The 17,616-nt window shown below is 42.2% G+C and overlaps 1 protein-coding gene across 1 annotated transcript; it reads right to left on the bottom strand.

Moving 5' to 3' along the window:
• Positions 1–9,437: 9,437 nt before the first annotated feature.
• Positions 9,438–12,513, bottom strand: LOC308090400 (uncharacterized protein). Its single transcript, XM_080435558.1, has 4 exons — positions 12,467–12,513; positions 11,733–11,881; positions 11,385–11,626; positions 9,438–9,738 (listed from the first exon to the last, which is right to left on the bottom strand). The coding sequence occupies exons 1-3, from the start codon at positions 12,475–12,477 to the stop codon at positions 11,427–11,429; spliced, it is 360 nt and encodes a 119-aa protein (XP_080291684.1). The 5' UTR covers positions 12,478–12,513; the 3' UTR covers positions 9,438–9,738; positions 11,385–11,426.
• Between the last annotated feature and the right edge of the window lie 5,103 nt (positions 12,514–17,616).

Here is a 17,616-nt window from a genome sequence, read left to right as displayed (position 1 = left end):
CTAGCTACATCGACACTACTTTTTTTAATTATTTTTTTTATCAACTTCCTAATCAAGAACAACTTTCCACCAAACAAATAGCAGGCAATAAATGCTCAGTTCGATTATTTATTATAATGTATAATGTGTGATGTCAAACAAAACTGACATTTTAAAATAATATTCCTATATATTCCTCATTTTGTAAGTAAAATCAATTGATCAATTTAGACTGTATTTAAATCCAAATAAATATATATATAAAATATATGAATTATCAACACTACTCTAGATCAGTCTGTGATCATAGAGTTATAATATATCGTCTGTGATCCATGCTCTGTGGCTGCTATCAACAGCCATGGCTGGGACGGTGGATAGGTCTTTCTGTTACTGTATAGCCTCGATCTCCAGGCTTTTATTGCTTAGTTTTGCTAAAAAATAAAAGCCTGGCCCAACCATAGCCTGTACTGGGTATGAGGAAGTGTTTCATTTCCCAACCAACCAGAGTGCAGTGGGCGTCGCTCGTAATGTTGTGTTAACGGGACGGGGGTTGACGGACAGATCGGTGAACCAATGGGATCAGCCGCAATCTCTCGCCGGCTCTATACACCCGCCCCTCTATACACGAAATCAGGAGCGTTGGGGCAGACTAGTTACTGTATGATCCATCTAAAAGTACCATACAACTGAAAAGTATCGCGGACACGTTATTATAGATCCCACTGCGCATCGCGGACTGCTCTTTATGTGGTCTGTCTGTTTTGATTTACTTCCTGGTTGGGCATGTCCCGCCCTATCCTGCCTCTGATTGGCCTACCCGTAATGTCCCTTACCCAATCGTGAGTCGTCATATCTAAACCAACCAATCATCATGGATTTTCTCTGTGGATTTTTTTTTCTTTTGCAGTCAACTTTATAATAGCTACATTACATTACATTACATTACAGTCATTTAGCAGACGCTTTTATCCAAAGCGACTTACAATAAGTGCATTCAACATAGGTAGGGAACGAAAACTACTAATCACCAGAAGTCTTAAGTGCATTTTCTGCAAAAACAAGCAACCAAGGGTATACCTAGCACTAAAGGAGCATTACACCCCTGGAAGAACTTGCAGTCACTCAATGTTAATAATATATATATTAATTATCTATTATAATATAGTAGATAACAGTAGCAAAGTTTCAAATTTGCACCCTATGGCCAGAAAAATATAGAAGTCTTGACTTTGACTGGATGACTGGGGTTTGGCTGCATTACTACAATGACCACAATGCTTTGGGGCACTGCCCTTCCTTGAGGGGAGGAGGCTGCGTGGGGGCGTGGTCTACATTGTAACTTTCCCCTCCCAGTTCTCACTACAACAACATCAACAAACACATACAGCACATTGGCCAGTGTTGCCATGTCTGCTTATTATAAGCGGCTGGTTTCTAAAATGTAGTTGATATTTGGGCTCTTTTCCAAATGTTTTGATTGTTGTTTAAACCAGTGGTTCTCAAACATGTTCATGTACTTTTCCACGGACCCTCATCTGTGCACTGCGCGCCAACATATTTGCCAGGGAGACCCTACCAAAAATGTGTTGTTGAAATGTTTAAAAAATATTCCACATTTTGCACTTTTTTCCCCTCAAGATTTTTTGAAAAATAGCAGATCTACAAGCTCACACTGCGTCACATCGTTACGCGTTGTGAGCTTGTAGATCGGCAATTTTCAAATAACCCATGTCTAGGTTTCAAGTGCTCTTGGCACAGGTATTTTCTTTTGGGCTTGTTTTCATATACCTGGTTGCTTATTTCTCTCACAAGATCTGGCAACACTGAATGGTGAAGAATGATGAATGTTACGTTCCAACTTTTCCGACTTTTTTGTCTACCTTTGGATCACAAAACACGACATCGAAGCCATGTTCTTTCTTGGACCACTTGAAATCTGCCTCTGTTGAACCAGTACAGTTGGACCAGTAGGCCTACCCATTGCAAGTTTGCTATATCTAGGATGTCAGTCCCATCATCACCGTGTCTTTGTTGCGCCAGCAAGGTGAAACTATAGGCATGGCTGCTGTTGTATTGTGTTCTGTATTGATTTGATTGTATCTTATAGTAAACTAAATATATCATGTATAAATTAGCATAGTAACACTAAACGTGTGTGTCTGTGTGCGCGCACGCGCGTGCATAATTTTTTTTTTCTACATTCCATCCCACCATGTAGACAGTCCGGTGCTGGTGACGTGACGTCCATCTTCTACTTGGGAGTCGGGACATCTATGGGGTTGCAGCATAGTCAACAATATAATAATAAAACAAAACGTTTCATACTCATGTCATGTGTGACTCCTTATCTCTGAGAGCATAATGTTTCACTGTCATTTCCAGTTATATTCTTTGGACTAAACTTATAGAAAACATGGGCATTACTTTAGAATGACATGCTAATACTGCAATGCAAATACTCTTGTCATACACAGCCTAATCGGGTTTTTTTTATTTTTTCAAATGAGACCGTTTCATGCTTTCAATTGGTGTATATGGATAATATTAGGTTTTACTATAGCCTATTGTATCGAAGACCAGTAAAGTTGAATCCAATGTGCTGGGGTCCCCAGAAAAATTATGATTACATGTAGAAGTAAATACTAACAGAATGTACAAGAGTTTTTCACTATTATATCTGTAATGCTTACAGTCATGTAATTATGTACCATTCTGCCAAATGAAAGACCATCTCCTATCATGAAACAGTTCAAAAGAACCCTTATAGAATTGGGTGTAAATACATTTTGTCATTATAAATGCTTACACAATGTAGAATATACCAATGAGTAGAGCAAGCAGTGTGTAAATGTAACCGTTTTATTTAGGGAAAAAAAATATATGGCTGTAGTGTCCCAGGTCTTCATCTGCAGTTCCTTCATTTTTGCAGGCTGATGACAACTTTCTGTCCTGTCATTGGAAAGAACACATTAGATTAGATTTAGTTTACATGGATATCATCCGACGTGATACCTAATTTATTCTTAGTTGCATGCGCACCAAAAATAGCAGACCTACAAGCTCACAAAGTGTCGAGTCCGCGACGCGTTGTGAGCTTGTAGATCTGCTATTTTCGGGACCTGACGTCGTCATGTACTGAGTAGCTCTGTAACACAGTCATGGCGGAGCTTCAACCTGGTGTTTGCACTTTCTACATGTACAGAACCGTACATCTACATAAACGTTCATATTTCAAATATAAAGTGCTGACCTCATGCCACGGATGTTACAATTTGAATCAGGTGGGTCTAAGTACCAGTATCTTCCGTATTGTTTAATAAAAAGCATTTTAATCCAATCGGTGGCCATTTTCTCTTTATGCTTTCAATTACGCGACCCTATCGGTTGGGATGTATATTGCACTCTGATACATTATACATCTAAGAGAAAATGGCCACCATTCGGATTTAAATGTTTTTTTATTGAAAAATACGGAAGATACGGGTACTTAGACCCATCCGATTCCAATTGTAACATCTGTGGCCACGGGGTAAGAACTTTATATTTGAAATATGAACGTTTATGTAGATGAAAGGGTTGTGAATGGAGAAAGTGCCAAAACCAGGTTGAAGTTCCGCCATGACAGTCATGTTCCCAAAAAAAATGGGTTTCCGTGGCTATACAGGCAAAGTCAACAATAACAAACGTTCCGTTCACGCCACGGCTCCACAAGCTAGTTTAGTCTACCCGAGGGATACAACATGAGATTATAGTGATAGTGGCAACTTTACAGCATGTTTACTTACTCGAGAGACAAGCGTCCACCGTCAACGGTCCGTGTACATTCTGTCAGTTCCACTAGGAAACATCCCCGACGGGTTGTTGCTCCTCACTGTCCGCATAGCTGCGTGTGGGTCCGGGTACTAAAGTAGAACTCTGATATGTTTGCAGACGCCATGATAGTACACATGTAACCTCGCATCACCAGTCTTTCCACCTCGGAGGAAAGTACACATGTGAGGTAGCTAATGGGAGTGGTCGAGTGGGGAAAGAAGGTTGAACAATGTTACAGTGACACCTTCGGGGCCGGTCCTTTGAGCTATGGGGGTTGGTTTGGATTTGAACTACACCTGTAGTCACCTGCAGTCATGTAGTGCGGACATAAGGTGAGAAGCTGCAGAAAACGTAATTTGACGCTATGGGCAGCAAAATCGGCGAAGTTTCCCTAAGGTACACTAAGGTAAAAGTGCAATATATCAGCTACCTATTTCCTTAAACAGATGAGACAAAATAGCAAAATCAAATGAGCAGGAGCTAAAACAAATAAGTGTATCGACTAAACAAGATCCAATAAAACAATACAACAATAAAACAAGCGTTAGGCCAGGCAGAGAGGAAGGGTAGTGTTTCCTGAAGAGGTGGGTTTTCAGCCTGCGGCGAAAGATGGGCAGTGACTCTGCTGTCCTGACATCAGTGGGAAGTTCATTCCACCACTGTGGGGCCAGAACAGAAAAATGTTGTGACCGTGTGGATCGGCCAGAAGGACCCTTGAGTGACGAGGCAGTCAGTCGCCCGAGGTGGCAGACCGAAGTGGTCGGGCAGGGGTGTAGGCATCGACCATAGCCCGGAGGTAAGAAGGAGCTGTTCCTTTCACTGCCCTATAGGCTAGCACCAGGGTTTTAAACTGGATGCGAGCCGCTACGGGGAGCCAGTGTAGAGAACGGAGAAGGATAGTTGTGTGGGAGAACTTGGGGCGGTTGAACACCAGACGAGCCGCAGCTTTCTGAACAAGCTCCAGTGGTCTGATGGCAGATGCCGGAGCACCAGCAAGGAGGGAGTTGCAGTAGTCTAGGCGGGAGATGACAAGAGCCTGGATGAGCACCTGGACTGCCTTCTCCGTGAGGAAGGGGCGAATCCTCCTGATGTTGTAGAGGAGGCATCTGCAGGACCTTGTCACCGATGCGATGTTTGCCGAGAACGACAGTTGATCGTCCAGGGTCACACCCAGATTCTTCGCAGTCCGAGTTGAGGTCACCACAGAAAACGCTACTTGGTTCAAAAGGAGCGACGCTACCATCACGCTACTGGGAAATGTAGTTAAGCTATGTAGCGTTGCTACTTGTAGCTAGCTACTGCCCAACACTGGTCACTAGCTCAGACCCCGGGGGAGGGTCCCGCCGACAGGGCAGGTTAAGTACCCGTGTAATAAATATTGTATTGTTGTATAGCGTTTTTTGCACATGATATAGGCCTGCATTTTAAATAGCTAATGGTTTTAATAGTGTGGGGGTAAAAGCACTGTATTGTTTTGTCTCAGCCTATTGAGTATATCATTTAATAAAGATCGCTCTTGTACATTTGTGTTGCTTCCAGGGTCTGACATTACCTACCATTTGTGTAGAACGATAGAAAACCGCATTTATTACAGTATATATGGTATTGTATTTAGTATATTCTGCCTAGACGGCATCCGGGAGCAGTATGGGTTAGCGCCCCAGCCTGTGTCTTCCGTGAGGAAGAAGCCCAACAAATCCACGGTGAGGCCTTTAAGGAGGGCCATTCAAGCAAGCCGCAAGTGGAGCCTGCAGTACCACCACGGCCCAAGAAACCATCACGCCAGAATGAAATGTTTGGAGCGGGGGAGTCTGGTACAACGTTCAGGTCCTGGACCTTGTGAGACGGAGGAGGAGCCCGGCCAGGAGGCCATCCACAGAGCCTAGTCCCTCCACGTGCCAGAGCCTCTCCTCTCCCCCAGTCCCGGCAGAGTAGTTCCGGAGAAGCGGACTGAGGGGCCCTGTCTTTCCCTAAGAGGACTGAACGTGGGTAGCTACTGGGACGTAAGTCGGGGATTGATCAACCCCGACTGGGTCACCTGGGCGAGGGTGTATGTTGTTGCGAGACCCGACACATCCGTTGACCCCAGGCTACAGCACTGATGATACGTCCCAGGTGCATCCATGTGATGTTTTTTCGTTATGCCTAGGGTCTGTAGTTCTATGTTTGTGTTTTGGTCTTGTATTGTTCTAGTGTTATACTAGTTTCCCCAGAGTGTATCTTATTTTGTAGTGATTGATTGAAATTTTTATTAGGCAAAAGAATGTAAAACAATACAGTTACATTTATAATACTTTTGTCTAAAAGGTCCGACCTAAAAGGTCCGGACTTGTTTCCGTTGGGGTCCTTGAATTAATTTCATAGACCTATTTCATAAGCAACCAAACAGTTCAAAAATAAAAATACGGAGAAAAAATACCACTACAAAAAAAAGCATGAAAAATATTGTATTGTTCCCGTACTTCCTGTTTGTTATAGCTAACTGTTACCCAAACCAGTCCTGTGATTGGCCAGTGTTTCCAGCTGTGTCCTCTTAGTCCCCTAGCCTATCCCAGTGTTGATTGTCAGTTGAGTTCACCTGTGAGTTATTCTGTGTCTATATTTGCCCTTGTGTTCAGGTCCTTGTCAGTTTGTCGTTGTAAGCGACGAGGTAAGTCCTTGTTCCCTGTGTATTCCAAGTTATTCCAAGTCTTTCTAAGTCCTTGAGTATTTTGTTCCTGGTGGTTTCCTAGTGTGTTAAAATAAAATAAAATATAAACCTTTGCATCTTCACTGCACTGACTGACTGGTCGTTCTGCACTTGAGTTCTTCACCTCCTGAACCGATACCTCCTTGTATCGTTTTGAACAACCAGGCAGTATATAGGGTGGCTGTACGTTCAAGCTCCTCGGAAAACAGACCTCCTCTGACCTGAATGCACAAGTTCAGTTCATGCTGGCTCAGGGTAGATGAGTACACAAACTTGCAATGGGCCTGGTTTTCAAGATACTGAAGGGACTCAATGTACCCGTCAAACTACTTCAAAAGAGTGAGACATACCCACGGCCACAACACAGGAGGGCGCTCCACTGATCTCATTCCCCACAGATTGGGCACAAAATGGGGATGAATTAATTCAACTGTTCTGCCACCAAAATGTGGAATGCTCTACCACCAGCCATCAAAAAGTGTCACTCCCTACCCTCCTTCTAAACCGCCATGAAAAATAACCTGCCTGCAATTTGCGACTGGACCTAGACGAGTCTTCTAGCTTGACAAAATAAATGACCCCCCACAGTTTTTCTGTAAATATGTTTTACTGCTCCTAGTATTGAGGATTTCTTGTAGGCCTATAGTATTGTATGCCTTTATATGTCTTAAAGGCCAACTTGCAGGTTAAACCCTACTCTTCAATTATGTGTAGTTTACATCATTGGTATCTAATTTCAATATTTATTTTTTTCCATTTTACGCCGGAAATTCCGCTCAGAAAGGGTTAAAAATGTCCACGCACGAACCACATGTATGGAGCCAAACAAAAACCTTGTTAGACGCTATCAGCGCCGTGACGTCAGAGCAGGTTACTTTTCCCTCTCTCTCATCCACTACATTGGAGTTTGACTAGCGCGGAAAAGCCATTTTCTTGATCCAAAATGGACGCCTTACAAGAGGAAAATGGGTTTAATCGTCGGAGAGACTTTGACGGACCAGCACCATACAATTTCGAGCCTGTTAGGCAACCGAGACCAGCAGCAGATGCCTCTTCTGTCAGACCTCGATATCGCCAGGAGATGGAGACATGGGGTCACAACAACAGATGGCGGATCGGTCAGACGTCTTGGTAAGCGCCATTATCAGCAGTATAGCCTAACGTTGCATTGTATCAATAACGTGCTGGAAAAAGTACTTGTATTACTTAAGTAAAAGTATCAATACTGCAATGTAGAAATACTCTGTTACAAGTAAAATGTACTTGAGTAAAAGTACAAAAGTACTGTCAAAAAGTACCAAAAGTAGAAGTACTCATGGTGCAGAATGTCCCAAGTACAAAATGTTTTTGAAAAATCTTTTGAAAATAGCAGATCTACAAGCTCACAAGTGCTTGTAGGGCTGAAGTGGTTAGTTATGTTTTGTAATAATAATCGAAATCTACAAAGTAACTAGTAACTAAAGTTTTCAAAAAAATAGTACAATATTTGCCTCTGAGATGTAGTGGGGTAGAAGTAAAAGTACTGAAAATTGGAAATACTCCAGTAAAGTAAAAAAAATACCTCAACATTGTACTTGAGTAAATGTACTTAGTTACTTTACACCACTGTCAACCTTATTAAAAGTATGAGAATTTGCCTCTGACCTCCATTTTCACAAAGTAGGCTACAAATATGTTGATTGTTACTTGAATGCTGTTGCTAATAGAATAGTCCAGGTTGTTATATAGCCTAAATAACTCATCATCAGTATTTTTTAATTTCAAGGACCCCCAGTTTGATATGCATCAGGCCACAGACCCCATTGATATAATATATAGACCTTTTCTTTTTTTTGTCTTTGAACTCAGGTGTCTGTGTGGAGAATGTCAACCTATGACCACTGGTATAGAGAGCGTGTGTTGCAGAGAGAGACAGCCCTACTGGAAGCTAGTAGAGGATTTAGCACCCAGACCTGAGAACATCCGGTGTATAACCCAACACCCTGGATTTGTAGGTTCCTGTCTGAATCCTTTCGTGCTGCAGATAGCATATCTCGCCTTCCGCCAGGAGCATGGAGCACTAACCCTCAGGACTTTTGAGTAAGTTGTACAATATTTTATGAAGTTTTATGACGCACCTGAAATGAACATGACCTGTATTTCATGCCTACTGCAGTGCTGACACCTGAATTTCCCTTGCAGGATTAATAAAGCACAATCTATCTCTCTCTTCCAGCCAATACCGCTACACAGCATACAGACAGATGGTTCGCTGGGCTTATGGTAAACTTGGTCGCCACAGTAGGAGGGTCGTACCTGCCTGTGTAGTCCACGCCATCAGACAGACATTTCCAGAGGAAGGTGGAAACTACAGAGGCTTCTCATGGCCAGACTTGAGCCAATAAAGTTATTGAACTGAATTGACGGTATTCATGTTTTTCTTCTTTAGATGCCAAAAACATTTGGTCACTATTGTCAAAGATATGATATACTATATGCCATCTATGTTATCATTTATCACAGATTGACCATATGGACTTGCTATAGCATAACAATTACAACATAACATATTACAATTGGACTTGCTATAGCATAACAAGTCATAAATAACCATGCAGGGTTTTGATTAAGAACACATTGATTTTCTCATCATTTGCTTCTTACACAGTAAACAGTCATGTGTAGTATAGTCAACATTTAATCTTTTCTTCTACTTACAGACCAGGTTGTCAAAATGTAAATACATGTCATTAACAGATATCAAGAAGTAGCATTTATGTCAAATTGCTTACCTAAAGAGCAGTTGCTTACACAACACAAGTATATCATCTGTTATCAACAGGGGAAGCCAAACGCAAGATATAGACTGAGTTGAAGAAAACATTTATTTATCACAGACAGACACACATTTGAAATATTTATTTATGTCCACAAACAGAAGTACACGATGTACAAAGGACCGAAGTACAAGATGTACAAAGGACATAAACACTGCCAGTGCAGTCAGATAATGGGGAAACAGCCAGTTACAAAGTGCATGTAAGGCAGAGCATTGTTACATACAAAATACTTGTCGAACACAGCGGACCACAACAACAACAACATCATCATCATGGGTAAAGGAAACAACGCCTCCTCCAAATTGAGCGGCTTCCTATAATAGCTGAGGGCTCCATGCTCCTGGCGAGATATGCTCTCTGCAGCACGAAAGGATTCAGACAGGAACCTTCAAATCCAGGGTGTTGTTATACAACGGATGGTCTCAGGTCTGGGTGCTAAATCAGATAATGGGGAAACAGCCAGTTACAAAGTAAATCCTCTACTAGCTTCCAATAGGGCTGCCTCTCTGCAACACACACTCTATACCAGTGGTCATAGGTTGATTCTCCACACAGACACCTGAGTTCAAAGACAGAAAACACCCTAATTGTTTAGCCCTCCTTTTGGAGAGGCCGGCCATTTGCAGGGCCCTCACAACCAACTTGTGCACGTGTCCTAGACTACCAAAGATAAAAACCAAAAGTTTACATCTGTAGCCTAGCTGAGAGATGGTCTGCTCTAGCCGATGATATTTCAGCACTTTGGTTAGGAAGGCTTACTCTAAGCTGTAATCAAAAGTACAGCCGACCTCGAGAATGAACACCTCCCTATGGTTTTCATTAACAACAATGACATCAGGGGTGTTAGCTGAAATGTTAGAGAACACAGAATCATCGTTACACAGGTTAAACATGCTCGGCTTCACAGTAGAATGCTTATACAGCATGATGGAGGACCTGAAAATAGAAGTGATATCTTTAGATATCAAATCCACTATTCTGTCATGCCTACTTATGTTAGCCTGGTAAACCCTCCCTCCGGAAATCTAATTTCTATTTGATTCCAGGAGTGAGTCTGGCCTTATCGCCCATTCTGCAATATTGGCTGCAGGCTGAGTTGGGCGGAAGTAATACCGTTGACTGACAACCCCTTCAGCCAATGATATTTTTTCCCCTTCAGCCAATCAGCAGTTCACCAGTCTAATGTGACGTCAACGGGACTTTTGAGACAGCCAAGCCCAAAATGGGTTGCCTTATTCGGGTACATGGGTGTCACTGCCCACCCCTACCGGTTCTCTAAATTTTTATTTTTAAATAGGCTTTGTCATGATTAATTGACCACATATATGAAGTTAAACAACTAAATTCTATCCAAACGATATCTTATAAGTAAATTCCGTGCCTCAAAATAGAAGTTAGAGAGCTTTTTTAAGTCAAAAAATCGCGGAGATTATAGCGGACAGAAAAAGATGGCTGCCGTTCGTGTTTTGGGCTCACTCGAACTCGCCACCTGATTGGCCAACTGTCGCTGTCAATCACAGAACGATGTGCGACGACGCTGATAGGCTCGGTTAGCTGGTAATTCCACTAGAAACCCCCACAATGGGCTATCAGGCCAGACTCACTCCTGGAATCAAATAGAAATTAGATTTCCGGAGGGAGGGTTTACCAGGCTATACTTATGTAGAGTCCCCTGTATACATGGCACCCATTTAAGATGTGGGACATGGTTTCAGCTATTTGTTCATGACCATGATGTATACAGTGAGGAGCATGGTTGCCTGGAAACCAGATGGAGAGGTTAAGTTTAGAAGGTAAAACCTGCAACCTCGCTTTCAGAGTAAAGACAACAATGCATTCGTCTAAAGCAACATTTTTTAACACAGAATGACAGACAGAATGGTCCGCAGCAGCGAGACATGCAGTCTTCCCTTGCAACCTCAGTTCAGTCCAATGCCTTTGCTGTTGTGCCCATAAGAGGGGATTAGTCAGTGGGAGTTGGTGTTCTGTTCCACACACACAGTCATAGATGCTCTGACAGAGATACTGGGGTCAGATATAAAGTCCTCCGAGACAGCCATCGCCTCAGAGTTAGACCCTACCCACTTCAAGGTGACATCAGCCCAACACCACAGATAGCAGAGCTAGCGATCCTGGTGGCCAGAAGAAAAGCGGGACTGCTGTGTCAGGTACTGGGTCACAGCTTCAGCCTTGTCGACCTGTTGGAAGGTTCTTGCAATGGGGGCAGGAGCAGCAGCAGCCAAACCTTCACTGACGGCTCTCAGGGCTGATGGACTTCTGGCATATTGGTCCTTCAAAGAGCCCATCAAATCAAATGCATAGTCTGAAGAGAAGAGAATATTATATTGAAACACACACATTATAAAAGTATAGCAGTATTTCCAAATATGCAAATTGTTGATAATTCCAAATAGTTATTGAACACACACCGTAAGATGGTTTGTCTTTGATGGGATGCACAACATGTTTCCCTTTACGGAACCTAGGGTAGGACACTGCGTAGCGTGGTTCTCCAGCACAAGTAGTGGCCACTGTTCTGTTCCCATTGTGGTTGTAATGCATAGCTGCTAAAAGGAGCCTATGGAAAGGAGAAACATTTTATGAGAATTAATTTTATGATAATTAATGTCAGAGATGAGGATGAAAACTGAAACGCTCGCACACTGTGGGCTCCAGTTGTAAGAACAGTGCTGCTGTGACGTTTCGAGAGCCCGAAACATCACAGCAGCACTCAGGTGTAATAAAAGAAATCCTACAACTGGAGCCTGCAGTGTGCAAGCGTTCTCTTTCAGTTTTCATGTTATATTTTTTTGCTTAGCACCTGCCCAAGTTTGGTTGTGGATTGCGCATGTCTCTCCTTCATTTAGAGATGAGGATGAAGGCACAGTTACCAAGGGTGCAAGTGCACACCAGTCCTTGCAAGGTGCCAGCCAACGAAATAAACACTGTGGGATAAGAGTCGCTGCCGATTGCAAAAACATATTGTGTACACAGGAGTGTGCGGTGACTTTTTATTCTACTGTAATGAGTATAAGATCTTTTCATTCAGAATACATTTACTTAATCATTCTGAAATTTCAATGTATTGAAATTTCTAATTTTGCATTTTTACTGCCAAAACCAAATTATCTTACGACACTGATCCTTAATAGTCTGACTGTACCTGCTATGCATTCCAAGGAAGGAGAACCCTGTGTGCTTTGGGGCAAAGCGGATCATCAGGGAGTGGAACGCCTCGAGTGAGTAGGTTTGATTCTGGGGAGACAGCTGCCGTACGTCTTTGATGAACAGTTTTTGACTCACAAGAGCCTCCAGTTGAACAGCTGCTGATGAACCTGCACACACATACAACATCAGCATCAACAGTTTTTTCAATCTCTCCCTGATCATATGCTTTTTTGTACATATTTGTGAAAGGTTATTATACAACAGGTAGTTCCGACCAAGCAATCTGATTGGTTGAAATAGCCATCTAGCCGTGCTTCAAACCAGCATGATAGCACAGGCCTAATCACATAATAAATCACTCCGCACCTGATTAGACCATATATGGCACAGCTGTGCTGTGACGTCACGCTGTCCCACGGTAGGAAAACAAACAGCAAGGCGAAAATAACTGATCTACAAGCTGACAACGCGTCGCAATGGCGACGCATTGTCAGCTTGTAGATCAGTTATTTTGGCCACGTGACACGGTCGTACGACGGAGCATATAGCCTACTAGAATTCATTCCACTGCTCAAGCATTGATAGCTCAGCTGTGTTGATGAGACGGTGCCTCAGAGCGCTGCTACAGGGACTATTTAATGTCTCAGTCAAATAAACTCGTCTCTTTACAGGGAAACGGATAATAGCGAAACATTTTTATTATGAATTGCCCCACAATATGAATACATTTGGATGTGTTTTGTTGGTAACTGTTGTATAATCGCAATATTACACTCGAGGGTGTGCGTTACCTTACATTATTGGCACTTCAGTGATGCTCGCGGAACTCGGCTTCGCCTCGTTCCTGACCGCATCACTGGCGTGCCAATAATGACGGTAAAGCACACCCTCTCGTGTAATATTGCTTAATTCACATAGATATTCATTCAGACCATCAACAAAGTAACAGATCATGAAAAAGTGAACGTTTGCACATTCCTGAGCGATAGATACCTGGTTCAAGCCACTCCTTGTTTCTGTCCTCTCCTTCCAATGGCTCATGCTGACAGGCAGGGAATGCAGGCGTGTCATGCTCATGTATGTCTTGAGCATGATTGACCAGGCTTCTCCACTTTGCCTCCATCATGTCTGCATTGCCACTGGGAGTAGAACCGGCGGTCCAGTAGAGGTGGTTCACAAAAGACTGCTTCCAGAGCTTTACAACCTCACAGTCACGTTCTCTCGAAAGGGCATCCAACTTCTTGCCTACGGCTGTTATTGCACGCACACACACACGCGCACACACACAAACACACACTTTAAAATGGCACTGACAAAATTGAACTACTGTGATTGGTCTTGCCTTCCATGTAGCCATGCATTTTCAAGGACAAATACTTACATTTGGCAATATGCCAGATATCAAAGAAGTGTTGTGTTCCTTCAGCGCACAGCACATCTCGCACCCATTTTGCTACCTGCAGAATTGGTTGAATTGTACAGATACATGCCAGAATTTATGAGTTAACTAACCCTCAAGTAAACTTGAAATGCATTCACATTCAAATATTTCTATTTCTAAAGTAAAAAAAATACAAAAAGTAATCTATCACCACAGAGCCCCTCTCAGTTTCTTGATCGCCACAAGTTGATCGCCACATGAGACCCATTGTAACCAAATTGCCATCTTATAAACACAGGAGACTTTATTCAACAGCTTTCAGAGGTAAATATCTCCAATTCCACTGCCAACATTTATTTGGTTACCCTTGACGTGGCCTCCCTTAGTTTACACAAATATCCCTCCATGACTTTTCTGCCAATTCAACTATCACCAGAGAAAGTGTGTGTGTGTTTGTGTGTGTCTGTCTGTCACTTGTACCTGGCGGTTTCTGTCGGTGACAAGGACTGCGACTTTCAAGTCCTGCTCCTTCAGTAACTTGATGCTGCGTTGCAGGCCCTCTATCTCACACCAGTTGCTGTTAGCAACTTCTGAACTCTGGAGCACAATCAGAGAAACAAAAAACAAACCTAAACAAATGGGAATCCCAAACACAAACAAAGTAGAATGTAGCCACATAGATATGGCAGAAGGTACATGATGCATGAATAACAGACCTGTACAAGCTGAAGGTCAATGACTTTATTCAGCCGGTCCTCAATAAGGGAGTATGTCCCGTATTTGGCACAGTGTCCTGGACTGTCCGATCTGTAAAAAGCACAAGGCAAGAGGAAAATTATGGATAGATGCCAAATGTCTTAATATACAAATTATTAATGTTGTACTTATGTGTATATTCTAATGATGAATATAACAATGAGCATGGTAACCAACCTGCAGTCTCCAGACAGAATCAATCCTCCTTCCATCTCCTTCAGCTCACTGAGGATACTGGCTTGCTGGCTCTGCCAGGCCTGGATGACGGTGGGAATGGTGTAGTAGCGCTGATGGCGGAAGTAGGTGTTCACGCTGGTGCACTGTAGGCCAAATAGCTGGAGCATTCTGAATGTCTGCTGGGGCATACACCCTGAAAAGTGTACAGCTCCACTGAGCTGCAGGTTGCACTCAGGCATATTTCTGTGCAGCATTGACTGGTTTCGCCAAACCCTCTTGAATCCACATGCTGAACAGACCTATGAAATATATTCAAATGATCAGTGGTGTACTGTCTGTGTGTACTTTCTTATGGCTGAGGAATAAAGTGAGAACGTTTTTGAAGAAGAAAAAAAACACAGAATTCAGCATAAGACACTGGGTTTTATGCTGAAATCAGATTGAAAGCACTATAGACCGGGAGCCAGGCCCAGCCCTCACGATGTTCTCTGCTAACTTTTTTTCACTATTATTTCCTGTTTGCATATACCTTGGGCCATCACAAGTTCATACTGAACACCCCCAACTCGGGGCCGTTTGGTCTCAGGGGCCCCAAAACCCCTTTTTGGGGCAATACTAATGAATACTAATGAAGTACTCAATTCAGTGACCTACGTTCAATGAAGTGAATGGCAGGTCGTTAAAATATGTGAATTCCTTCACCAGTAGCCATTAATTATCACCCCAAGAACGATAGCCACACACATGATAAGCCTTCACGACTTCACCTCAGAGTTAGACTAGTCAGACGGTCAGACCACATTCTTGCTGTTTGTATTGCTGCCCCCCAGCCCAGCCACTCCTGGGTGCAGCGTATCAGATGCGTATCAACGTATTAGATACGCCGTTTCGAACCGTTTTTGGATGTATACGGTGGCGACGAAAAAGATCTGCAGGCCATACTGCGTACACAGCGTACCACGGTAGAACACATCACTGGCCCTAGGAGGGGTCCACGCACGATTGCTTATTTATTTATTTTTCTAGTTTGGATTTTTGGCATCCATAGGACCCCTAATACAGGGATTTTGATCATCCCAAGAAAAAAAGTGGTCCAAAGTGTTTTTTTTCCGATGTTTTATTATCCCTATGAGACCTGCAGGATTGCTGGCTGGAACGCTGGCGAGACTGTCTTTCGGAGACTTTGGCAGGCTCAAATTTAGACGTAGCCCAAATATAGAGATATCATTTGATTCTAGACAACCTCAGGTTTCCAATGGGACCAACCTTGTCATGCTAGACCACATTTTGGCGAGGGAAAAACAGCCCTCACCATTTTCCAAATCTCATGCAGTTTTGGGCAAGAACCATGCAGTTTTTTGCACGCAGTACAAATATGTAATTTCTGCCTATTGTAAAAAGGAGACCACTTTACTGTATCTATAGCTGTATGAGACCACTGTACTTAATCTATTGCTGATATGAGACCACTGTACTGTATCTAGACCACTGTACTGCATCTATAGCTGTATGAGACCACTGTACTGCATCTATTGCTATATGAGACCACTGTACTGCATCTATAGCTGTATGAGACTATAACTGTATTGCATCTAGACCACTGTGCTGCATCTATATCCCACTGTACAGAATCTATAAACCACTGTACTGAATCTATAAACCATTGTACTGCATCTATAGACCAATGGTCCAAATACAGTACAGTGGTCTCATATCAGCAATAGATAAAGTAATAGGTACAGCAATAGATAAAGTACAAAAAATAAATATAAGATAATAATATAAAGATAATAGTTAATAGATAATATAAAGATAATAGTTAATATAAAGATAATATAATAGATGTATAATATATATACATATAATAGATGTATAATATATGATAATATAAAGATAATAGTTAATAGATAATATAAGATAATAATATAAAGATAAAGTACAAAAAATAAAATAAAAATAAAATAAAGTACAAAAAAAAAAATAGGTACAGCAATAGATAAAGTACAGTGGTCTCATACAGCTATAGATACAGTACAGTGGTCTCCTTTTTAAAATAGGCAGAATACGCAGTACAAATATACATATTTGTACTGGGTGCAAAATGGTTCTTGCCCAAAACTGAATGAGATTTGGAAAGTGGTGATGGCTGTTTTTCCCTCGCCAAAATGTGTTCTAGCATGACAAGGTTGGTCCCATTGGAAACCTGAGGTTGTCTAGAACAGTGTTTATCAACCTTTTTTGTGCCAAGGCACACCTGGCATAGCCAAAAGATCCCAGGGCACACCTAGAAGATATACGGTATATATATATATATATATAATTATATATATATATACGGTATATATATATACACACACACTAGGGGTGTGCCGATACACTAATTTCACGATACGATACGATATTGGGCACACAACTTCGATACGATACGCATTTTTTTATTATGAAAATATATGGGGGAGAAAAAAAGCAAATGCAAACAAATATTTCTGTTTTTGCATTATTCAGACATGCAAACTTGTAGCTTTTCAGCTTCCACTAGCCGTTTTGAATCCAAATAGGGCAATAGTGTGACACCTGACCCAAAAAAAACCAGCATGTTGTCACCCTTTTCACCTCGGGGCTGTTTGCATGCCTGATTATTATTAATTGTAATTTTTTTTCTTTTTCTTTTTTTTAATACTTTTTCAACCCTTCTTCAAACGGCGCGGCACACCTCAGCAGTAGCCCCGGCCCAAAATTGGGACGTTTGCCAGGGTTGATAAACACTGGTCTAGAATCAAGGATCTCCATCTTTGGGCTACGTCTAAATTTGAGCGTGCCACAGTCTCCGA

The sequence above is a fragment of the Gymnoscopelus braueri genome (genome assembly GCF_963280865.1).
Source record: "Gymnoscopelus braueri genome assembly, chromosome: 8".
In the NCBI taxonomy this organism is placed as follows: domain Eukaryota; kingdom Metazoa; phylum Chordata; class Actinopteri; order Myctophiformes; family Myctophidae; genus Gymnoscopelus; species Gymnoscopelus braueri.
Note: the sequence above shows the minus strand (reverse complement) of the source record. Positions and strands in the feature narration are given on the sequence as shown.

Coding starts and splice junctions, on each gene's coding strand:
- LOC308090400 (XM_080435558.1), bottom strand. Junction 11,627..11,732: donor CAAAGACAAACCATCTTACG/GTGTGTGTTCAA, acceptor TCTTCTCTTCAG/ACTATGCATTTGATTTGATG.